The 25,704-nt window shown below is 41.1% G+C and overlaps 1 protein-coding gene across 4 annotated transcripts in view; it reads left to right on the top strand.

Annotated features, from left to right (window-relative positions):
* Positions 1 to 84: 84 nt before the first annotated feature.
* LOC117576764 (cytotoxic granule associated RNA binding protein TIA1) overlaps positions 85 to 25,704 on the top strand; it is a 49,190-nt gene continuing 23,570 nt past the window's right edge. For 3 of the 4 annotated variants that reach the window (XM_034261812.2, XM_052007436.1, XM_034261813.2), the window contains exons 1-2: positions 6,458 to 6,758; positions 8,704 to 9,779. In XM_034261812.2, the coding sequence (XP_034117703.1) occupies positions 9,281 to 9,779 (499 nt within the window). In that variant the 5' untranslated portion in view covers positions 6,458 to 6,758; positions 8,704 to 9,280. Of the gene's footprint in view, positions 204 to 2,090; positions 2,266 to 6,457; positions 6,759 to 8,703; positions 9,780 to 25,704 lie in introns of those variants that run through there. The other variant, XM_052007437.1, reaches the window with a different exon arrangement.

The following is a 25,704-nucleotide window of genomic DNA, read 5'->3' as shown; positions in this document are numbered from 1 at the left end:
GGCGTCACAAAAAATTAAGTATCAAGTAGTCTGACATTTTGTTAATTTAGTACTGCGTCACGAAATTTTAAATTGAGGTCATTTAAACATTTAAGCGTTATCAGCTTTTGAAAGAAAGTGACGTCTTCAATGAATAAACTTTTTGAGCAAGAGAATCTACAGAGAGTTGAAAAATCGCTGATTATAAAAAAATCCATAAGCACGTGAGTAACTTTCAGCCGAGTTTGAGATATATTTATGTAAATAACAGTAATAAAGCGAGTTAGAACTACAGTACTACAATTGTTATTAAAATATACCATTACTTCAAATTTAAGACTTTGGTCTACATTTATATAATAAGATGGTCTATAAAAAACAAAGAAAGAGCGATGATCTTATGGTAAGAAATGCCAACCGCATCTTTTATATACTTCCTGTTTACAGGCAGCTTTAAAAGTACATAATAAATAGTACTTATATAAAATGGTTAAAGGTTGACAGGTTGGTACCAAAAATCGAAATATTAATAAATATGAAATGAGTGCCGCGTCGTTAGATCTCAGATAATCCAAAGCGTATGAACAACAACGCGCCCCTTTCAACGATTAAGACTGTGTTGGAGTTATGTGAATGTGCTTAATGTCGTTAACAATTCTATTTCAACTGTGTGTGTCTCATATCCCTTTGCTAAGCCAACTACTAATCATGACCCTTTGCGGTCGACACGTGGCGAGGAAAAACTAAAAATTACAACCACAAACTGAAAATGGCCTACGAGAGAGAGTAGAATGTCTGTCTGGTGGACTGTGGCCGAGTTGATCTCGCTACCCCATTTTGAACATAACTTAATGCCTACTTCAAGCTGAGCTCTGGGCTCAAATCCTTTAAGTGCCATTCGGCGAGCAGCAGCCGAACATAAACGCATTCGTTGGTTAGATTTTGTTTGGTGTTGTTGTTGTTGCTGCTGTTTTATTTTTCAAATGTTTTTTATGCTTTTGGATTTGCACATTTGGACACTACTTAATTATGTTGTTAGTCCCTTTTATGTCACAATTTTCATTTCGCAACATCAAATAAACTAAATGTCCTCTGATGGGGGCGGTCAAGGGAAATATGTGGAAGCAAAAAAAAAGAGACTACCAGCGAGTCATGTGTGTATTTGTGTGTGTGTTTGTAATGTTGTTCTAGTTGTTGTTGTCAACCGCAATTGTCGTGGCAAAGGTAAACAAAACTGCGTATATGACCGGGCTGCTAACTACATTGGCCATTGGCTGCAGCCCAGAGGGTTGTCCAAGGGGTTTTTGGTTTTTTTTTTGTTGTGTGCTGCTGTTGTTTTGTTGTCAGCGGGAGGCGGAACAAATGTGCCTATTTGTAGCCCCAATGCCATTGTCTCTCTAGCTGTGTGTGTGTGTGGCTAGTCGCTATAAAATTCTGTACGAAATGACCATTTGGACTTTTAATATGCTCGAGTAATGTCTGCATTAACAGAATTCATTTGCTGGACATGGACAGAGCATTGCCCCCTGTTCCCAATTCACCAATTCCCTGGGACGGTCACCCGGTAGCAAGGCTTTAATGCGAGTATCTATCTCCCCCTCGTTTTCCGTGTCTGTATGTGTGTGTGTGTGTGTGGGGCACAAACAAATTTATGTCGTGCTACTTGCTGAAATTGGATTTCTGGCAGCTTCTAGTTGCCCCTGCAGTTGTTGTTATCGCTGTTAGTGTTGTTTAGTTTCGTGCGGCAAACAAAACAAAGCAACAACACACAACAACAACAACAACAAAAATGAGAAAAAAAGAGAGTGAAGTAAAAGTAGAAGTAGCAAAGTCGCTCTGCCAAAAAGGTGAGACAGGCGAAACGCATTTATATCCATTGCTCAGTTTAGTACGTGTTATCCTTTTTCATGATTTGTTTAGCACTGCACAAGGACATTTGTCTTGCTTTTTCCTATTTTTTTTTTCTCCCCGCCTTTGGAGAGTTCGCAGTGTCCCAATTAATAATTGCCGTCTCCAAATGAAACCGACTCGAACGTGTTTTTATCCATTTATGTCTAATTTTAATATGCTATCGCTTGACTCTCTCCTTCGCCAACATTTTCCCATTGCAGACTGGCCGCTTGCCCCGCAATCTGCCCGCATTGCGTGCCATGGAAATGGCACTGCGTACGAACACCTTTGCCACAGCAACAACAGCAGCAACAACATCGAGAGATGGGCAACAACTGGCCATGGATGAGGCTGACGACAGCGACTCGGAAATGGAGTACATGATACCGTTGCACAGTGAGTACTATAGAGAGCTATATAGCCAGGTCGACCCACTCAACTGGCCAGTGGCAAATTCAATTAAAAATTTTTGAAACTCCTGCCATCTGCACGTGCAACGACGACGCTCAGCTGAGCTGGAGTGGGGGCAAGTAGTGGGGCAGTGGCTCAGTTACAGCTACAGTTACAGGTGCTGTCCTGTCCTGTGATTGTCAGCTGCTGGCCTGGCCAGTTGATGTTGATGCCAGCGACAGGCATTTCAATTTACTTTTATGTCTCGTTTCGCCTTATCGCGGCGCAAATTGAAACGAAATCTTGACACAATCAGCATGCCACAAATGGCAGCAGACCTCCGAATCTGTATCTGCATCTGACTCAAACTCCAACCCAAACTCAAACGCAAACTCAAACTCAGATTCAGCTACAGATTCCACATACAATTAAGTTAAACTCCTGGTCATCAATTGTGTGGCTAGCTGCGGTTGCCACTAAGCGTAGCGCGGCATTCCACGCATATTCTCAGTTCCCCAGCCAGCTGAGGCGCAAAGTTTGTCACGGCTTAATATATTTATGGCAGCAGAAGAAAAACAAAAAACAAGTGCTGCAGCTCAGCATTCAGATATCCTAGACGAACTTCACAAATACTCGAACATATATTTGACTGCAGCCTAAGCTCAATTACAAACGATATACCCAGCATACAATGGGTATTTGGGAGGGAGAAAAAAAAGCAAGACAACAAAAAAACTTGTCAACTTATTCAGGACTCAACTGTGCTGCTGCTGCTGCTGCTGACTTGGAAATGTTTGCTTAAGATATCAAAAAGTTTAGTTGGAAGCCAGCAGCACACGGAAGCCTGCAAATGGTTTTAAGATCTCTTTTATTCCCCTGTTTATTTATAATAATAATTTTATGATTTTATTATTACTCCTACAACAAACTACTTTTTACAAATGTCGCTTTTGTCTTGCCTTCGCCCGTACACATTTTGCCAAGATTTCCGCGCAAAACTTTTGCCCTCGACTTTAATGCGCCTTGGCCAACATTATTTATAGTATATAAAATATACTGAGTGCGTGTGTGTGAGATGGCAGAAGTCGAGGTTTGTAGTTGTGCTGTAACCGTATTAATGCGCCATTTACATTTCATTTTGTGCTTCGAAAAAAAAAAAACGAAAAGAAAAGCCAAGAGAAGAAATTCTGGATATATAAATCAGTAAAAGTTTTGCGGCGAGCCCCCAAGTGAGGGTCAAACTGTTTAGCATACTCTGAGCGTATTATGCAATAAATCAATAAAATTATATGAGATCCCCCTGATAGCTAAGATGATATTGAATTTGCTACTATATTGCTCATTGAGCGCTACTTTGTTGAGTTATAGCAGTGTGTCAACTTAGCCGAGACATTCTCTCTGCCACATAAAAATGCAGTGCAGTCAACTGCGACGCCAGCAGCGAGTGAAAGAGAGAACAACATCATCATCATCGTCATCCTTAGCAGCAGCAGCTGTTCCAATTTTTAGCATAAATAATCCACCGGCCTCGTGCTTGTGCTGCTTTTTCCCAACCCCTTTCTTTCTTCATCCTTCGCACTTGTCAATATGAAACTGTGCTGCCTCTTTGCCACACACCCCACCCTTGAGGCCCGCATTTAGTTGCTGCTGTTGCTGCCTCAGAGCTCGCGGCTGTTGCCGTCACACGCTGCATTTTTTCGCTCACCTGAATGTTTGTTCAGTCAGAAAGTTTTGATTTATTTACGGCGCAAGTTTTACATTTTACACGACACTCGCCTCCAATTACACGCTGCTGCCGCAGTCGCTGCCTCTGTCGCAGTCACAGTCGCAGTCGCTCTTGCTGCCTCAGTTGCTCGCAACCCTTTCGCTCAACTCTACTCATTTACACCTCAGCTGGCGTCACTTGGCGTCACGGCAACAACCCTCAATGTTGCAGCGACAACGCAACAGCAACAGCAACAGCAAAAAAAAAAGTGTATCGTAAAACAGAAATACTTTCCTTCAGATTTTAATCGCTCACGTGAGTTCTTTGCATGTGACAAGGGGCGGCTCTCGCCCTCTCTCTCTCTCTCTCTCTAGTGTGTGTGTGTGCGTGTGCACGTCTTTTGCATATGTGTGCGTACGTATTTAGTAGAAAAGCGGATAATGTGTCGCCATGTTGCTATCGTTATTGTTGTGGCCGTCAACGCGGCTGCACAAAACTTCGACTACATTTTTTTGCATTTAAATGCGACCTGTAGATGGCGCTATACAGTTGGAAAGGGGCGGGGCAGGAGTGAACACGCTGGACAAGCAAACAGGCTTCACACGAAAACATTGCGCGTCGCGTTTGTCGACGAAAATTGCAACTTGATAACTCGCTTATCTCGAGGCTCAGTTTGCAGACTGCGCGCGGTTCAATTGTTTGATCAAATTGCTCAAATTCACTTTAATTTATTACCCTTTTTTTGTCGATGCGCAACACGAGCGAGCTTTGCTTAATTTCGTTAATTTTGGCGCATTGTGTGACCAGCTGACACGATCAATAATATGCTGGCGACTTAAATACTGTACTAGCTGCTCATGCATCATGATCTACATTGCGGTGTTTTACAACACTACAGAGAGCATGCGGTTTTTTCATAAATTAAATATGAGAATAAACAAATAACTTTGCTCGGATTTAAGTAAATATTATATCTGCTAATATTATATATTTGTAATTGAAGAATTGCTTTATATTTCAGACGTTAGTTTCTACACACTACACAACACTTAAATGAAGCTCTTGCTACGCACTATTCAACACTTAAATTAAGTTATCATTTTTCAGTGCTTTTCAGTACTCAGTGTTGAGTCAGCACTTAAAATGAGTTATACAACACTTTAAATGAATGTATCGAATTGATACTATCGATAAATGATGAAATAAGTTAGATTGTCAAAAATAAAGCGTGTTTTGTGTGCTCTACGGAATTGTAAGTAATCTAAATATTATTTAAGTGTTTTGAAATTTTGGAAATATGGAAAGTTTCTGTTTTTAAGAACCTGTCGAAGATTCTAGCAGACCGCGACAGCGCGCAACTTTTAAGTGACAGCTACTCTTGAGTCTCTTTCAACTATTTTGCCACTAAAATTACATTTGCATTTCCCGTCTTCTTGCAAAATGACCTTGAAGTGCTGCCTGTGGCCATCATCATCGTCTCATCATCATCATTGTTGCTTTCGCATGACCAAAGTGAGCCGAAAAACCATTAAGCCGCCAGTCTGCCACTTCTTTTTGGCCACTTTTGGCCTTAGCCACAACATTTCTTCGAGCTTTCCTTCATGGCTTTGTGCTCTGGGTGCCCTGCTCCCAGCTCCCGCATGTTTCTAATACGCTTTTGGGCTAAAGTAACAGTTGCTAAAATGTTTTCTATTGTTTTCACGCTCAACAAAAGGCAGACAATTAGTTTTCTTAAGCGACAAATCAAGTAGAAATTAAGTGGAGACGGGCGCAAGGCAGCAACGACGTGCTTAACACTCGCTGCCTTTGCGAGAAGGGTGCGTGGGTGGTGGGAGAGGAAGGAGAAGAGGGTGTTGGGTTGCTTTACATGGCGCGCGCGAATGATAACAAAACAAAAGTGGATTATTGGCTCTTGAGCGCATAAACAATAGCAATGTGCATATGTGTGTGTGAGTGTGTGAGTGGAATGTTTACATTTGTAGTTGTGCTTGTTTGACAGTCTATTATCATAAGAGAATGTTGTTATTCTTGTTGCTATTGTTGTGGTTGGCTTGAAAAGCGGCTCAAAGCATTTGCCGCAATTGTTGAAGCATGTCGAACAATGCAACACAACTCATTTATGTCACACGGCGCGTCACTTGGCTAACATTGAAGCTGCAGCTGATTAACAGACACAAGATGTATAACACTTGCCATCAGCTACACTTGCCATAAAAGCGCATGAATAGCGGGAAATTCAAACTCAACTCGGCCATAATTCGAGTGTAGTTGGGACAGCAACCATTTCGAACTGAATGGAATGCGCATGCCTGAGCGAAATGTGACACGAAGCTGGCTGGAATGACGAGCTGTTCGCTCGGTGGATGCCACAGGACTCGGAGTGTTGGCAGCACGACAGCGGCGCCGGCAGAATAACGGTTTGGCCTATGCGGACGACGCGTTTCGACTATTTGTGAGACCGACGAGCGGGCTTCGCATTCAGTTTGAATTGTGTCCTCGTAAAGAAAGGATATTCGTTACATTGTTGTTAAGTTGTTATTATAATTTCCAAACAAAAAACCAACAAACTAACAAACCAAAGCAAAATCAACACAACCAAAAAAAAAAAAAAGAAAAAACACACTCACAAAGCAAAAAAGCAAAAACAAAAAACAAAATAAAACACCACGAAATAAAAACAACTTGAAGGCGGAAAATTCAAAAATACAAAAGCGAAAATAAATAAATAAAACAAAAGTATTTCAAACTGACGACGCGTACAAAAATCCGCAGCAAAGGCGTCTGCGAAAATAAAGTAAAATCAACTTGAAAAGAAACAAGTTTTTCAAGAGTAGTACATTATTCTTTTCGTTGACTATTACACAGTTTTCTTTTAGTTGAAATGTTGTTTGTTGATTTCGTTTGCAACTTGCTTTAATTTTTGTGAACTATCTTTGCAAATAGTCGGTAAAAAATGAAAAAAAAAAAAACAGAAACTTGTGTCGAGAATCGTGAAAATTGTGTTTGAAATTATTTATAGCATACTTTTTGGAGCAAGTGCAGTTCAGTTGTGAGAGTTGTTTTCTGAGTGTTTTCAAGTGCTGGCAAAAATAACAATAGGCATTCAATATTCAACAATATTTATACATTTCTCCAGAAACTTAAACATTTCAGCTGAGCATCGATTTTAGTTGCTGGTTGAATTTACATAAAGGCGACAAAAAGTGACATTTTGTTCGCATGTATTTTTTGGTGCTGTTTCCTTTTTTTTTTGGCCACATTATGTACAGCAGGAGCAGCAACAACAGCGGCACACACACACACACACAAATACAACGGCAGTGGCACTTCGGCTTATGTGGCACATAAACCGACAACGAGCAGCCAATAAATGCTTTCAGCCAGCCATCGTCGACTGCCGCCCGACACAGTGCGGCCATATAAAAAAAAGGCCACTGCATTTGTGTGTATGAATCATACACACGCACACACACACCAACACACATACAACAGTTAGATGACAGCGAATGCTGTGTGTTGTACATTTTTCGTTGCTTTTTACTGCGTCTGTGTGTGTGTCTTGGCTTTCAAAAATAAAAATATAAGTTTATATTTATACATAACATTTGTTCGTCCGTCTGTCCATCCGTGTCTGTGTGTCTGTCTGTCCGTTTGTCTGTCTGTCCGTTTGTCTGTCTGTCTGCTCATCCGTTGGCGCTATAAAAACCGGAAGCGTTAGACTGACGTCGACGTTGACGCCGACTGCGGCTGTGGCTGTGGCAGCGCCTGATCCTGACACTTGCCAACACTTGGGGCGTGCAATTTTTGGAGTTTTTCCCCGAGTTTTGTCAGTTGTCTGTTGTTTTTTTTTTGTTGTGTGCTCTCTCCGTTCTTTGGCTTCTGTTGTTGTCTCTGGGGCGCGTCACTCGTAAAAAAAGCAGCGCCTGTATTCAGCTGCTTTTATTATTATTGTTATAATATTTTGTTCTCTCGCGTTTCTGTTTTCGGCACTTTCATATTGCGTTACGCGCACTTTTCGCGTCTCTCGCATAATTTTTTATTTTTTGTTAGCTCACGCTTTTGCTTTTGCCTTTGTCTGCGTGGGGAATACACAATACACACACGCAAGCACACACTCGCTCAATGCACAGCAAGCACACACAAATCGTAAAATATTAAATTTAATTTTTCAAATGATGTGTGAATGGCTTAGGCTTGATATACGATAATGGTTGTGCCCAGAATGTAATGTTTGTGCTCGAGCAACATCATAAAAACCTCGTGCATAAAATGTGCAATTACCCAAAAGATGCTTGCTTGATGTCGAGTTGCTTTACTCCTTTTTTTCATCACATTAAGAAAGGGTTATTCTTAGTGTTTGCATGATCAAATATAATTATGAATTGAGGAAGGGAAGATGAGAGATATGATTATTTCTTATTTGTGTTTATAATTCAAACACACACAAATAAGCTGAAAATGTTAGCAAATAAAAATGCAAGATTGTGCTTAAATTCTAGTAAATAAATTGAGGAATTATATATTTATTATTTTAAAGTATTTTTCATAAATTTTTAAATCAAAACAATATACTTAATTCGTTGAACTTTTATTATAGACGATGTTAGCTTATTATTTATTTCTATAGAAATTATTTTGTTGCATTAGATAAAAGTTTTATTCTGAAAATTTCACTTTTTATTTGTTAAACACAAACATATAAATTAAGGCTAATTTAAAGAATCTTTTGTGTGTTTTAGCAAACAACACGAAAACCACATGAACTTTTTTTCCAAAACCAAAAATAAATAAATCTTATTGGTCTGTGATAAGTGAAGGTAAAGCAAAATTCAATAAAAAAAAAACAACAACAAACAAAAGCAAATAAATAAAAAAAAAGTTAGAACAAAAAACCGTAAAAATAAATGCGTGCAGCAACCGCAAAGAGAAACTTTTGAAATTAATAAAAATTTGTAGAAATCATTTAACGCATCAAATGATTTCCACGTAACATTGAACAAAGCGCAAACAAACAGCAAAAGCAAATAAAACAAGTAAAAAAGGAAAACAAACAAAACTACAACAACAGCAATTAAAAGTGCGGTTTCACACAAAAAAGAAAAACAAAAATTATTTAGTAAAATTATAGCACGATTTGATGATAGACATCAACTGTGAGGCAGCACTTCATTAAACATCAAAGCGAATTGCGTTTAACCGCAAAACGTGAAACACCAACCGAGCAGCAGCAATCGAGCAGCAGCAGCAGCAGCAACAACAACAGCAAATATCAGCAAAGAGCAACGCAGAGCACATTGCAAAGTGCAAAGTGAAAAAATGTTGGCAATGCCCACGCTAATGATGCCAGCAACAGCACAGATGACGCTCAGTGGCAAGCCGTATGAGACCAAATTGTTGGCCATCCATCAGACGCATTTGCAGCAACCGCAGCAGCAACAACAGCAGCAGCAGCAGCAACAGGCGCCAGCACCGCAGCAGCAACAGCAGCAGCAACAACACCAGGCGAGCGTTAAGCAGCAATCGCAGCAATCGTCGCAGCAAATGTCGATTATAACCACGCAGCAACAGCAGCATCCGCAGTCTCAGTCGCCGCATCAGCAGCAGCAATCGCAGCAGCAGGCTGTCGCTGCCGCTGCAGCAGCTGCCGCAGCCGCTGCCCATCATCAGCAGCAGCAACAGGCCGCTGTGGCAGCCGCCGTTTGTGCCGCCCAACAGCAGGCGGTTGCTGTGCAACAGCAACAGCAGCAGCAACAATATCAAATCCATTCGCAGCAACAGTCGCCGCAGCAAGTGCTCAGCGTTTCGCCTAAGCAGGGTAAGCAAAAGTTATTCAAAATATTTAAAATGGATAAGCGAATAAAATACTATTTTTAAGTAGTCCAAAGGGAAACAAAAATTATGAAAACAAGTAAGAAAGCTACAGTCGAGTGTACTCGACTGTGAGATACCCGCTACCCATTTTGAATAAAAGCAATATATTTTGCGGTATTATTCTCAAAATATACCAAATATACTGCAAAAATACTAAAAATATACCGAATGGTATATGTGGTATATCGATAAAGTACCGCATTCAAAATATACCATAGACGGCTCAATATACCAGATTGTCGGCCAAAGCAACTAAGACCCCTAGTAAGTAGGCGTTTTTGCCCATAAAAAAGTATTTCTTTAATAACTTCTACAATTTTTATCTGATCGTAATTTTCAGGAATCATAACTACGATAGTTATTATTATATATACCAAAATTCGCAACTCTAGCTTTAAAATTACGCTTGTTATTCGATTTTTTTGATTTGCGGGGGCGGAAGTGGGCGTGGCAAAAATTTGAAACAAACTTGATCTGCGTGCAAACATAACAAATGCTGTCGAAAAAAATTATAGCTCTATCTCTCGTAGTCTCTGAGATCTAGGTGTTCATACGGACAGACGGACGGACACACAGACGGACAGACACACAGACACACAGACGGACAGACGGACATGGCTAGATCGTCTCGGCTGTTGACGCTGATCAAGAATATATATACTTTATAGGGTCGGAGATGCCTCCTTTTACCTGTTACATACATTTCCTGTCGGCACAAAGTTATAATACCCTTCTACCCTATGGGTAGCGGGTATAAAAATACTAAACTTTTTTTAATGATAATAACTGAGAATAAAAACTTAAGAACTTATATTTTTGGTAGTACAAAACAAATTAAATAATAATAACGTATCTAAAGGATAATACACACATAGGAATACAAACTGAAGAAACTATTTTTAAGCAGTTCAAAGGCAAACAAAAAAGACGAAATAATAATAAACTAAAGAAAAATAAAGTCTTCCTTAGTGGTTTAAAAACATATATAAGAATAATCTATCTAAAGAAATACTTACTAGGAATACTTACTGAATAAATTTGTTTTAAAAAGTTTAAAAGGATACAAACATGAAGAAAATATTAACAAAGTTCTTCAAGGATAATAAATATAAACGAATTCCAGAAGCATTAAACAGTTTAAAAGCTATTTAAGAAAGGGAAAGCTTAATAAAGGAAAATAAAAACCAAAGAAATAGTTTGTAAATAGCTTAAAGTGATATAAAAAAAAGTAAGAAAAAATATCTTAGAAATACAATTAAGTTACAATTTTACAATTCACTACAATTTTAATATGTTTATATAAAAAAAGTAAGAAAAAATATCTTAGAAATATAATTAAGCTAGAATACAATTCAAAGAAAAGCTTCACTATAATTTTAATATGTTTAGTGGTTCATATACATCTTGAAAATTACATATTATTAGCATATTATGGCCAGCAACTTCTTAAGAAACGTATTAACTCCTCAACAACAAAAAAATGGCAAACGATTTTACGATTCATGTTCCATCATCATAAATATAATTAGAGAGCATAACGCATAAGTTTTACGATCGCTGCCCGTAAATACAAAATAGATTTTTAGAGCAGCATATTGAGATACTTTTTGCTTTTGTGCGGCTATTAGTTGTTGTATTATTTTTTTTTCTTTAGGGGGAACAATTTGAACACACTTTAAGCGCACAGTTATCGATTTGTTTTTATTGAGCTATAGTCGGAATTTCACGAGTTGTTTTACGAGAGAGGCGCAGGCAGTAAGAGTTCAAGTAATGCTTTTTATGATGCCTCGTAAAAGCCAGCCAAGCCCATAATGGCTGTCTAATGTTATTTGGCCTCGACTCAAGACGTTGTCGGTGGGAAAGGCAAGTTTACTTTTTCACTTACGCCCCCCAGGCAACATCTTGAAGTCGAAACTAGCCAGGTAAAGGTAGGTATCGCTGTATACAGCTATCCGTGATGGCACAATTATAGTGTTTAGGTGTTTACTTACAGCTACTCGTAGTCATCGTAGTTTCTGTTGTTGTTGTTCTTTGCTGTTGTGTTAAATCAAATAGAAATCAATTTGAAATTATTGACAATTTCCACTTTTGGCATTGGTTCAACGATTTGTGTGATACTGATTTCGATTTCGATTTTGATATTGTCATTGCTGCGACTACTAAACGAATGGCAAACAAACGAAAGGTAAACAAACTAATGTCGAGGCACGGCCAAAAGCAAATACATGCCACAAGCCAAAGGCAAAGCCAAAGCCAAGAAAGGTGTCGTGCGTGTGCTTTGCTATTTTTTGCTATATGCAACGCCCACAAAGTGAAAACTGCACTAAGCAAACAGCTGGTAGACAGACAAGGGACAGCCAGCCAGACTAGCAGACAATCAGACGACGCTGCCAATTGTGCCAAAGTTGATGGGCAGCGTGCAAAGTGTCGTATACGTAACATTTAAACGCACGTCCACACGTTTGACCAGCTGTAAGCTGGGGCTAAAAGCAAACGAATTCAATGCGAAGTTTGAAGTTCGAAGTAGAAAAACTTTTCTACTTTCTTTTGGGGTTCTTCGTGTTGTTGCGTTGCGGCAAATTTGTTTTTAAATTTGCGACGTCGAGTGTCTGTAGAAATTTTCAATTGAATTCGTTGTAAGATGCAGAAACAAATTGCAAAAAAAAAGTAGAGAAAATGAAAAGAGTGAAGCGAAAGGAGAGCAACAGCAACATCAGTTGTCGTCGCTTCATGTCCTTCCCAAAAAATGAAAAAGAAAAGCAAACAGACTAACGCGCATTGCAAGCGACAACAGCAAGCAAAAAAAGGGGGGCAACAAGCGGAGATGGCAACAACGAGGCAAGGCAAGGCAAGCGTTGAATTTGGCTTTATAAAGTGGCCCGGTGTCTGCCTCTGCCTTTGCCTCTACCTCTGCCCAACTTGCGTAGTATATGTATGCTTGCATTGTCCTTCTTTGTTAAACTCTAAGGACATTGACTGATGCGTTCGCCAGGCATTGGCACAGCTGCCAAGTAGCCGCCATTGTTGGCCAACTCTCGCCACCTGTCTCTCAGTCGCTTTCTTTCTGTCTCTGCCTCGTCTCGTGGGCGTCTCTCTCTCACTCAACTTTAAGCAGGTGATCGATATTTTGCTTTAAACTTACGCCAACGCAAATTGAATCAAATTTAATCCAACGCCTGCGGGTCCAAAGCGACACCTAAATAATTCAATTTATTTGGATTTTCAAATCGAATCATTGCCAAATATATTTTTATTTTTTTGAAAATATTTTTGGTATGCAAATGATTTTGATTTTTATAATTTTGTTTGCTATTAAAGCATCTCATTAATTTTGGCAGCTATTTAAATTAAAATTGGCCATCGATTAGTTAAATAGTTTGCATAATAGTCTTTTAATTGCTGTGCTATAATAACGAATTTCAAGTATGAAAAATCATTTAAAAATGAATACTATATTCATTATATATATTCTATAATTATGTTGCTTTATTGGTATCTTAATATGTATATTTATAATAATAATAAATAAGTAAATAATCTTTAATAATCTTTCTTGTCTCAAGTTTATGCACTTCAAAGGCAGAAAAAAGAAAGGAAAGTCTTATTTTTGAATAATTTTCATTTTTATATTATTTATTTATTTATTCATTCAGCTTTTCACATTTTATATATTTTAAATTATTTGTTGTCAAAGTTTAATTGTAAATAAAACAGAATTTGATAACATAGCTTAGACAATAATTGCAATTCCCCTTTTGCAGCTGCAATTAATTAAATGCACCTCACTCGCCATAGTTGAATAATAGCAAATGCCATCAGATCCGTTTGCTCAATTGCACACCCTTTCGAGTTAGTTTCCCTTCGTGTTATTCCCAGGAAACTAACCCACACCCATTGAGTGTGTCACACGCAGCCACTGCGATAATGTTGATGACAATTATTGGCAGGCAGCACAGTTTGCTGACTGCGTTTTGCCGAGTCGCGTGGGCGCTGCCACGACGCAAGTTGTTGGCCATTATCGTCATTATTGCAGCCGTTAAGTACGTTTCAAGCCATTATCATTGTCGTAGTCCCTGTTCCAGGACTTTTTCCTTTTGCTCTCGCTCGTAGTTATGCTTTAAATATGCCCAGCATTTTTTCAGTCTGTCTATAGCTGATAGTTGTTGTTGTTCTTGGTGTTGCAAGTGGTCAATGGTTTTGAAAATTGAAAACCATATATCAATTGCCTAGACTAAGAGCATACTTTGCTGGCAGTCTCCTCTCCCTCCCATTCTCTTTCTCTCTCTTCCTTTCTGTGTCAGCCATTGTCGCTTTCAGTTGTCGTTGTTGTCTGGGCTGCAACTTCTTGCCGCTCTTTTTTCCTGCACTCTGCCGTTGTTGCGCTTTTCTTATGGGCTTTCATTTATTTGCTATTAACCTGTCATTGTTCATTTTTATTATTGTGTGGTTTTTATGCTCGTCTGCCTGCCGAGTGCCCAGCTCCTGCTGCTGTTGCAGTTGTGTCTCGCGGCATTTTCCGGCACTTGGCACACTATGCACATGTGTCTCTCTCTTTCTCTTTCTCCCTTTCGCTGTGTGTGTGTGTTTTGTGCGGCTCTTTGTGTGCGTGCAATAAATTGTTATTATCGCCACGATGCAGCATGTCGTCGTCGTCGTCGTTGGCGTCGTCGCCGTTGTCGTTGTCGTTGTTGCCCTTTCTGAATGTCCACATCCTACAGCTCATCCGCATCCTCAACGCCGTCGACAGGCAATGCTAAGATTTATAACTTTTATTATTATTGAAGCTTACTCTCCGTTTAATATTTGCCGCATTTATCTGGGCACGTTTCAGCAGCCCGGCAGCAGCTGAAGCTGAAGCGCTCTCTTTTCTCTGCTGCGCTGCTTTTCATTTTTATGGTTTATGACTAGAAAATCAATCATACGCCATGTTGACGCGACATAGCAAACCTTTGCTCACCTCATCACATCATCGCAATGTCGAATCTGTCGCTGCAATGTTAATTTCTGTTAATAACATGCCCTGACATTCATTGATATCCACGTGACGGGTCAAAGATAGGGTTTCAGTTTGCCTGCAGGGAGTCACTAACGAAGTCCCAGCCATGAGCGGCTGATTGTCAAACAGGCAGCCATGATCAGCGCTCTAAAGTCTACTTCATTTAAGGGCAAAGACAACGACAACGAGAAGGAGTAGTGGGAGTAGAAACAAGAGTGCAGGAGCTGGAGTAGAAACAGATTAGTATGCTTCTCGTGGCCAGAGACAACTGATGGCCGTTCATTTTCTGCAACGGACAGGATGTTCCATACACAAACGGCTGACGCCTTGTTATTAAGCGAGACGGGCAGTTTTTGCGACCAGACAGTGAGGTAAAAGTTTTTACAGACCTTCCGACAGTGTTCTCTCGATTTCTTTTTATTTTTTAAATGCCTGCAAACAACAAGAGGGAAGGAAAAGCAACAGCAAAAGCAGCATAAGGCAGTTTGGACAGCCGGGATGAGCATACAACGACGTAGCTAATACTTTAGCAGCCGGATTAGGTTCAATTGGAGCGGGCAGCAAGGCAGGACATACAGCAGTAACGACAACAACAAAAATCTAAATCCCACTAAAGCAGCAAGCGAAAAAGAGACATAGAGAAAAACATAAGAGAGAGAGAGCAAGAGTGGGCGAAGCATGTGAAAGACTTTGGAACAAAACAAAACAACAATAAAAAAAAAAACTGTACGCTTGTACACAGCATTAAAGTTTAAACGTTGGTAAATTCCAACAGCTTCCGCTTAGTTGGACAACATTGTAGAGACAATGGAGCACAAGCACAGAACGTTGTCTGCATGCGTATGCCAGGTGCGTGTGTATATGAGGATGTGTGTGTGTGTGTGTGACAGGTGCAAATGTAAGGAGAGCTTGCAAAAATCGATCAAGCTGCCAGTTTATTAATGAAATTCGATCTGCTCAGCAAAAAGCATTGCATACTTTTCAGCATGCTGCTGTTCAGGATCAACGCAAAAACGTTGCATACTTTTCAGCATGCTACATTTCAGGATCAACACAAAAAGCATTGCATACTTTTAAGTGCTGCGGTAAAAGTGCTGGCTGAAAATTGACAACAAAAAGCGCTGAGTACACACACACAGACACACCCACCCACACACATACACATTAATATACGTGGCAATATTTTGCTCCAGCTCTTTGGCGACCACCTCGTCACGGCTGATCAATATTTTATATGCAAATTTTAAATGTCAGCAAATATTCATGTTGTTTCGTCTGTTTGCCGTGGCGCAAAAATAAAATCGATGCTGGCCACGGTCTAGCAGCAGCACCGCTTTAAAGCCGCCACGATACGCTCGAGGTCATCTTGGGGTCATGCAGACAACAACAACAACAAAAACAACGGGAAGAGCAGCAGCAACTGACAGAGCGAGAGAGAGAGAGCGATGCCTTGAAGCCATTTTGACATTTGGTCGCAGTGCGCCTTTGTCTTTGGCGTTGACATAGCAACAAACCGACACCATTCACCACCCATTGCCACAGTGGTTTGCTATCTGCTGCCGCTGCTGTTGCTGCTGCTGCTGCTGCTGCTGCTGCTGCTCTGGCCACATTTGCACAATGCTGCCGCGCATATGACATTGTCATTCCTCGCTGGCTGGCCCGACTGCCTGGCGGGGTTTTGTTGGCCAGTCTGCCTGCTTACTGAGAGCGTAGCACTTTTTAAAATGACTAACGGCAGCTGCGGTAGCTGCCAGCGGTCACACACACACACACACACATATAGCGACAGAAAGAGAGAATGAGAGGGAGCATAAACCCACAAAGCCACATCCGTCTGTGCTCCACACAGCTTGGCCTTTGTTTCGCAGCTGCTCTGCTCTGTTGTGTGCTGTGTGCGATGCGGTGCCGTTTGGCCGTCGTCGCATCTCGTTTGTTTGCCGCGTGACCAGCCAAACAAGCGGACCCCACAGACCAAACAGCAGACCAGCAGCCAACCAAGCCAACCAACCAACCACTCTCCTCGAATTCTCCTTTTGGTCCATTGCTCCTTTGTCTCCTCAGTTCGTTGATTTGTATATTTCGTGGCAGCATAATTTATTGATTGAGTGTTTGGTCAGTCTACCGCTTTTCCCGTTTTCCCGCTCTTCCGCTCGAACCAATATTTTTCTGTTCCTCTCCCCTTTCTATTGTCACTGCGAATATTTTTCAGCGCGCGGTTTTGCTGCTGTCGTCCTTATGCTTCTTCCCCCTCGTCTCCGCTCCTCTCTTCTCTTCTCTCGTTTTGTTTTTTATGTTTGCTTGCCATTTCCCAATGGCAGCCAGCTCTGCATTTGGTTTGATTTTGTCAGCTTCGCTTTGTTGCGCTTTTCACCAGCTCTTTTGCCTCTGCTGTTAACTATGTTTTTCATCCATCTCCTCCTCCTCTTCCTCCTGCTCCTCCCTAGTCTATGATGCTGAGCTGTCCCCAGCAGCGCTAAAAATTTAAATTGGTTTGTTTTGTATTGCGGCTGCTTCTGTGGCACCTCGAAAGCAGCTTCTGCTTCTGTTTTGAGCTTCAACTCCTCTGGCTGCTCTGCTGCTCGTTTAGTTGGTGCTCCTTCTGTTTTTAGCTGCGCTGCCATAAAATTGCAAATTGCAATTCGTCGCCATGACTCGTTGGTCTGACACTGCCATCCACTCTTTTTCCCGCCTCCGTTCCTTCACCTGCTCTTCACTCTTTCAGCTGGCACACAACCACAGCGCCTGCTGCAAGATGCCTCACTGTCGCACGTTGCGCATCGTTGACAAAGTTACGAAACTGTGGTAAATTTTATTTGAATTTCCAATGCAGCAATTCCATCTGCAGCTCCTCTCGTCGCCTCCTGCTCGTATTGTTATTGTTGGCCAGCTCGTTGCGGTTAGGAAGCGTTGATGAATGAAGTGCAGTTAACACTCCCCAAAAAGTGTTGCCGCGCTTTGGCTTTGGCTTTGCTTTTGATTTGTCGCCCACTTGCAACAGCAGTAGAAGCCACAGCAGCAGCAGCAGCAGCAGCTTGTGTTGCGTACCAATTAATCATGGCCAGCAGCGTAACGTGGCTCAAATTATTGGGCCAGCGTCGACTGAAATACAAGATTGGATGCCATTATGTCTTGTCGGCCGCAAAAAGCTAAGCCAAGCGAACAATTTTTAATCATATCATGGATCAGTTCGGTTTTTCCCTTCCTTCATGCCATGTCAAACTTGTTGAGGCCGTCGTCCTGCTCGAGGCTGAAGGAGAAACCCGCATCAAAAGCACGAACAAGACAACGCAAACAAGAGGACAACATGTCGAGGCTGAGCGAAGGGCGCGACGTTTGGGAGGTGTTGCCAGTTTAATGATAACAATAAAACAGAGCGCCAAGCACAGGGCATCAATGTCACAAGAGCCTCGAAGAGAAAGTGTGTGTGTGTGTGTGTGTGTGCTGTTGGCAACCAGCAACTTTCTTTTTTCCTTGTGGCAACCTGTAAATATGAGGGGTTGCCTTTCCTTTTGAAAAATTGCGACAGCAGCAGCAGCAGCCTTAAATCAAAAAATTATATTGTCATACGAGTATAGGCAGTTCTCCCTACCTCCCCTCCCCTTCCCTCAACCACCACTCTACACATGCGGGGCAAGAAGAAGACTGTCAGATTGGCTGACTAGGAGCCATAACAGGAGCAACATGTTTGCTGTACACCCCCAAGTTTGGGGTATTTGGGGTTCTACAAGTGATAAAAGTGATAGCAAAAGGGAGCAGGCAACTTTCGTGGCAAGGAGCGGGAAGCGGGAAGCAACCAGCAGCCGTGGATGGTAAAAATTAATTTATAATAGGCATCCTTTATGAGATGACAAGGATGCTGAATAAGATAATGGCATCAACAAGCAGCCAGCTGGCAGGATGAGCAGACAAATGGCGCGAGCACCAAAAAGGCGTAGACTTTCCTTTCGCTTTCTCTGGGAAGGGAATGTTGTTGTTGTTGTTGATGTTGTTGTTGCTGCTGCTGTTGCTTTCGAGGGCGTTGGTCTCATGTTTGGCAAATAACGAAATTACTTATCGCACAAGGCGAGACCAAAAAGCAGCAACAACAATCACAACAACAGCAACAGCGGCTACATCATAAGATGATGCTTGTAAGCTGTTGCTAATAAATATTTAAAAATGTTTTGCTCTTCGCTCGCTTCACATGAAGCAACAACAATTCGCATATATATATGTGTGGGTGGAAAATGAGAAAATGTGATTTGTTGGCAGCGCTTGGCGCTTGCCAAAAATCAAAGTACAACAACCTGAAGTGGCTGTCTCAAGTGTGAACAGATAGTTAATTATGTAATCGAAGAAGGGACACTCTTCGGGTAAAGGAAATAGAGAGCAAGGATATTGACTATATACTGCACTTAAACTTAGGAATTTAATGGATTGTTAAAGACACAAAACAATATTTTTTTTTAAGTTATTATTTTTATTTTTAAATTTAATGCTTTGAGAGTCAGTTTGTATTATCTAACTGACTAATAAATCTTCAAAATAAGTAATTTCATTGACTGTTCATACTTAAATAATATACATTAAAAAATATATTTTTAATTTAATGCGTTAATAGAAGTTTTAAGAATATATTTATAATTTTATAATGACTTATTCATAATGCACATTATTAAGTTTTATTTTTAAATGTAATGCTTTAATACGTAAATACAATTTAATGTTTACATTTAATGTATTATCCCCCTCTGATTTGTTATAATACTCGTTCTGTTTGTTGAGACAACAAATATCATTCGCAATTGTCAGTGTAAATCATTCTAAATTACTGTAGATTTCTTGCAAACTGATTAATCTAATTGAAGTCTCGAGCGTGTTTGCCATTTTGTGGGGTGGCAATTAGAAAGTGCTGCACAACTTATCAGTTTAATTTGAAATTTATGTTTCACTTGGCTATCTGTAAAATGAAGCCGGCTCATCTCACTTGTGCTCCTTCTCTCTGTATTTCTCTCTCTCTCTCTCGCTCTCTCGTTCTCAAGTTTCGAGACATTTATTTAATGCCGCACCTAAGCATTAACCTGATACGAGGTATCGTTGCACAAACAAAAATAAGTACATGAAATATATGTACACACACACACACACTCACACACACGAGTGTACCTGGGCTCATAAATGAGCAAAGATACGAGCCTGATAAAGGCAGAGGCAATAAAAAATATTTTATGAGCAAATTATGTTTATTAGCGCGTCAAAATGTCAACATTATGCATGACAAAATACATATTAAAGAAAATATGAAATATGAAGCGTGACATTAAGTAAACTTGGCACACACACACATACACACACACGCAGAGAGTGAGCGATATACAGACAGCACACAACAATAGCTGGCAAACGAGCAATAAAAAAAGTGTTGCATACTTTCTGGCGGCCAATTTAAAGCGAAAGTGTGCAAAGCTAAAAATAAGCTCATATCACTTCGTCGACTCAAGCTTCAATATTTCGTATGGCTGTCGTATGGGTCAAAGTGCATATGGTGCTTGTTGTTGTGCGGCCTTGTCTGTTGTCTACTTTGTGGTGCATGGCATGGGCAACAAATATAATTCGATTTGCTGCCAGCAAAAGGCAAACATGCATGTATACGTTCGGTATACACACGCTTCGAATACGAGTATGAAAATCGTTTGGAGCACAAAAAGCTTCTATTTTTTTGTACTATTGAAAGTCGAAAAAAAAACCGGCAAAGCCAACGAACCAAAAGCAAAGCGCAGCAAGAACAACAAACAAGTAAATTACAAACAATGTTGCAACGATGCCACACGATGCATGCTAAACGTATAATACACAATGACAAAACGTTGCCTCCAACCAGCGAAAGCAACCCCTTTCTCTCATATACGAAAGATAGACAGAAATATACACACACACAGCACACAGCAGCAGCAGCAGCGTATAAAAATAGTTGATGCCAACGATTGCCGACAACGACGATGACGACGAGCGCAGCGACTAAAGACGAACGCCTCCACAGCCACAGGGAATACTCGTAGTCGTAGTCGCAGTCGTTGCGATTGCAATTGCAAAAAGCCAAAGCAAAGGCAAAAGCAGGGCAGCTGGCAACGCGCATGACGCGACTGCTCCAGTCGTTGGACTGGCTGGACTGCCTCACTGCCTCACTGGCTCACTGGCTGGCGGGCAGACAGGCAGAAAGGCAGGCAGGCAGGCAAACTGAGAGGCACAGGCGGAAGCTGACGAAATGTTGCCGATGCGCTTTGCTAACGATGTGGGCAAAAACAACGCAACGCCTACGATGTTGCAGCAGCAACAACAGCAACATCCACAGCAACAACAACTATAATGCCAGCTGCAGTTGTCCAAAGTTGCTTTCTCCACCTTCAGTCAGCTTTTGCTCGCCTTTTTTTTTAGCCGTTGTTTTTTGTTGTTGCCACAAGTGGGTGGGGGTTGCATTATCTACAATTGTGTGCGTATGTGTGTGTGTGTGTGTGTGTGACGTTGTTGCGTTTTTATTTGCAGCTTTCTATTTGCTGCTGCTGCTGTTTCGGCTGCCCTACTCATCGTCGTCGTCGTCATCGTCGTTTGGGCGCAAAACTTTTAAATTAGAAATTTTTGTTAGTGGCAACTGAAGAGTGTGTGTGTGTGTGTGTGTGGAAAGGGGGAAAACGAAGAGGAGGGCAATGAGCAGCTACTGCCTGGCACTCAATAGTTTTTTTTTTTTTGCTCCTTCTGCTTCTTTGTTGTTGTTTTTTGTTATATACTTTGTTAGTTGGTTAGTTTTTGTTTGCTACTCCAGCAGCAACAGCAGCAGTTGTTGTTGTGGTTTCCATTGACACTCGCTAGTTGCAACTATTAATTTTTAATTTTTTTCTTTCTCTTTGTTGTTGATGTTGCTGTTGTTGTTTTTGGCTGCTGTCGTGTGAAGCATTTTGTGGCTGCTGTTTTCAAAGGTTCGAAATTTAAAGTTTTTAATGTAATTTGGCAGATCGCTTAAGTGTTTGCTGTTGATGTGGTTAAGGCGTAAAGTGTTTGCCATTCAGCAGCTGCTGGCCAGTTGAATAAATCGATTAAAGTGTCTGGGATTTAATATTGTTCAGTGTGTATAAAGTGGTAATATAAAGACTGGGAAGCTGTTTTGGTATTACAATTTAATTGAATTCTAAATATATAGAGACAGTTTATGATAGATAAAGCATTTCAGTTGAACACCTTTTGCCTTTAATAATAACTTAATCTATTTTGCGCGACAGCACAAAAGCCAACTCCCATTTACCTCAAACACTTTTACTTCAATAGGAAAATGCGGCACAATTATTTCCAAAACTTAATTCGATAGAATTTTCAGCGTTTTTATTTAGCAATTCTCCCCAAGAAGAAGTTGTTATTATCTTTTATTTGCGGAGCAGCAGCAGCAGCAGACGATGAGTTTAACAAAAGATGATGTGATTGAATTTACTTCACCCGCAGCTCGATCTGTGGCGAAAGCCAACAACAGCAGAAAAAAAAAGTGGGAGAGATAATTTGAGCAGTAGGCGTCACCTAATGGCATTCCGCAAATTGTTTGTTGAATAAAAGTGAGGCAAGAAAGCCAAGTGAATAGAGGCCTAGAGTTCTTTCCTTTCCTTTCATTCTTTTTTTCTTTTTCGTAAAATGCTTGTTAAAATGCCCGACTTCTGGCCGGGTCCAAGCAAAAAAAAGGTTGTCATGCTGCCAAGACGAGCCAACGACAACAGCAGAGCAAAAAAAAAAAAAAAAACAACAACTTAATACCCAGCTGATGCCTATTAAGCACAGCATTTGTGGCACCCACCAACCAATCTTAAACCTCAGCCTCCCCCTCTTTTGGTCTGGCCTCTTTTCTGCTTGAGGGGGCTGCGTGTGTTTTGCCTTGATTTTGAGGCTGTGATATTTTCATTTGCTTGATTTGTTTTGGCATAATTTCGTATCGACTTTCGGGGATGCTGCTCGCTAAATTATTGTGCACTGAAATTCCGGGTTTTTCATGAATGTTTGCACAAGTCTCGCACTGTTTGTGTGTAAGTGTGTGTGGTTGGCATTGGCAAACCGCAAATCAGCAGTTTTTTTTTTGTTTTCGTTTCAGTGGTGTCTTGCCTAGTCTAGGCGGCTCTGAATAATGACCAAGCTCGCACACATTAAGCATACGCCCCGTACACTCGTATGGGGTGCCGCCAGTCAAGTGACGACGCACACGTAGCAACAATAATTTCAGCTAATTGCTCTCTGTACAGTCATTTCAATGCGAAATGAATTCTGTGCATTCTGCGTCCATTCCCACACACACATACACACCGAAAAAAAAAAGAATTTGGGGCAGAGGCAATTCATTTTGGGTTGCAACGTTCGTCGTGGTCGTCGTCGGTCCATTGACCAAAAAGCGGACAGTCAGTCTGGGGTAGTTGTAATAAAATTACGTATACGCAGCGTGCACGGACTGCCGGGCTGCATATGAAAAACGAGTTTGTTCGTGAATGCAAAGTGCGGGGCGGGAACAAAGGGAGAGGATCACACACTAACGAGTGGTCCGTAACACAATAACAGACAGTTGGAATAGTTGTTGCCTCGACTAGCCAGCTAGCTAGCTGACTTTGCCTGTGTGCTATGACTTTCATTGCCATTCATATCTAATCGCAGTCCATTTCCCCGCTCCGCCTCTGCACGGAAAGAGAGAAAAAAATTAAATTTGTCTCTTGACTGACAAATGTCCCCCGAGTGGGTAAAACCAGAAAAGTACTTGACGATACGTAAAAGTCAAGTCAAATTGCAGACGGAACCGACAACAGAGAACAGAGAACCCAGAACATGAAGACTGAACAGAGAGAGAGAGGGAGAGGCTTGAAGCTCTTTCATAAGTCTGCTTGTAATGCTGTTAAGCGGGCAAAGATACTGTCACTGTAGTGGTCCCCACACTGCTGCTGCTGCTGCTGCTTACGAGCCAAGAGAACGACACAACAAGAGTATACTATGCAATATACAAATATATATACAAGTATATCTGTGTGTGTTTTTGTAGCTTTGTATCTTTGGCCAAGCCCAAGCACTCGGCATCATCGACAACACACACACACACGCACTGAGGCAAAAGGGACAAGACAGGAATAGGGGACATGGGACATGGGACACTGACGGAACTGAGGGCAAGCTAGAACGGTAGCAACGTCTGGCTGTGGACTGGGACTGTGACTTGTCCTCTGGCTGAAGAGCAGCTGATGTTGATGATGATACACACTCAAGTGCGCTTTGGGTATAGCAAGTAGTTGAGTAAATATACACACGCACACACACGCACACAAAGAGCGTTAGAGTCGAAGTGAGATAGAGATACTAAAAGCTATGCTGACAATATGCTGAACACTGAGGCCGCCGTTGCTCTTACTTATTTATGCCAATTTTGCTATGTGTGTGTGTGTTGGCTTGACTTTGCCTTAGATTTGTGTTGTTGATTTTTGCCGTATTCGCTGCTATTTAAACATTTAAAGCAAGACGCTACGTGTGACGCATATCAATCTTTTGGGCCACCGCAAAAACAGAAGAGAAAAAGGAAATTATATATTTAAATACAATTTGATCAGCATGCCATTACATCAACTGTGTGCGCGTACTTTGCCTCAACTTGAATGTAATAAACGAATTAAAGAATTCGCCGCATTTTCCACTGTCTCGACGCTTGAGTGATGTGGCAACAAAAACAACAACAACAAGAACAGCTCGAGATGCCTTCCGTGCTTTAGCTTACTTGAATTTCCAAGCCAACGAACCAGCCAAGCGAACGGCACAAATGAACGCGAATCAAATCTCGCGAGGGTTGCCGAGAGTTTTGCGTGCCATTCCCCACATTGGTTTTCATTTCATAAGCTTTGCATCAATTTAAATATTTAACGAGTATATCTCTACTTTTTTTCATTTCTTTTTCGCTGTTGGAGTTGATAACATTTGACGGGGGCAGCTTTAAATTGACTTACAAAAAAAAAAAAAACAAAAATTGGAAAGGGAACGAAATTGTGGCATAGATTAAATTTGCGCTCTCATGAATGCGTGTAGCTAATAGAAACGCTGCTCTGTCTATCGCAAAGCGATGGCAGCGAATGCGTTGTGAATTGCTCTGCTGTCTACTCTACTCTACATAGAATGTTCGAGGTCCCCAAATGCTGAGACCAACATCGAGCATCGAGCAGCCAGTTCCCTGGCCAGCGTTCGTCAGTTGCAAATGTCCGAAAAAAAGAAATCCAATTTGCCAGACGCGAGCGAACGCGCGCGTTTTTTCCCTCGAGGACATGCGTGCATAAAAAAGTGGCGAGAAAATGAACAAAAAGTACAACTGCACGGCATACACAAATGCTAAAACTAAAAACTGGCGACGGCTGTGCGACTACACATAAAACCCCCTCCCAAAAAAAAAGAGAAAAGCAAACCGAAGCAGACCTCGACAGCAGCCTGACCGTGTCCAGAAAACGTGTAGAAAATAAAAATTTCTATTTAAATGGCAAAAATCAACAAATGCAACGCAAAACAATCTAAAACACAAATCGAAATTAAATGACCGCACTTGCACACAAAAGCGCGATTCAAACACACACACACACACACACATACATACAGTGGAACATGGCAAAAACAAGCCACTCACAAAAAAAAAAAAGAAACGTAGAGGGAAAAACAGTGCAGAGAACGAAGCGTCTGACTGAAATAAAATGCAGCAGCTGCGCAGCCCCCAAAGGGAGCAACGGACGGGATCCGGATAAAGGGCAGCTGTTGGCTTCTGCTGTGAGAGGGGAGTAAGGAGAAGGGGAGGGGAAAGGCCTGCAGAGTCTGACAAATGCGGATGGCTTCGCGTCGCGATGCTTGTCCAGCG

This window comes from Drosophila albomicans, chromosome 2R, assembly GCF_009650485.2.
Source record: "Drosophila albomicans strain 15112-1751.03 chromosome 2R, ASM965048v2, whole genome shotgun sequence".
Classification (NCBI taxonomy): domain Eukaryota; kingdom Metazoa; phylum Arthropoda; class Insecta; order Diptera; family Drosophilidae; genus Drosophila; species Drosophila albomicans.
This window is presented reverse-complemented; position numbering and strand designations above follow the sequence as displayed.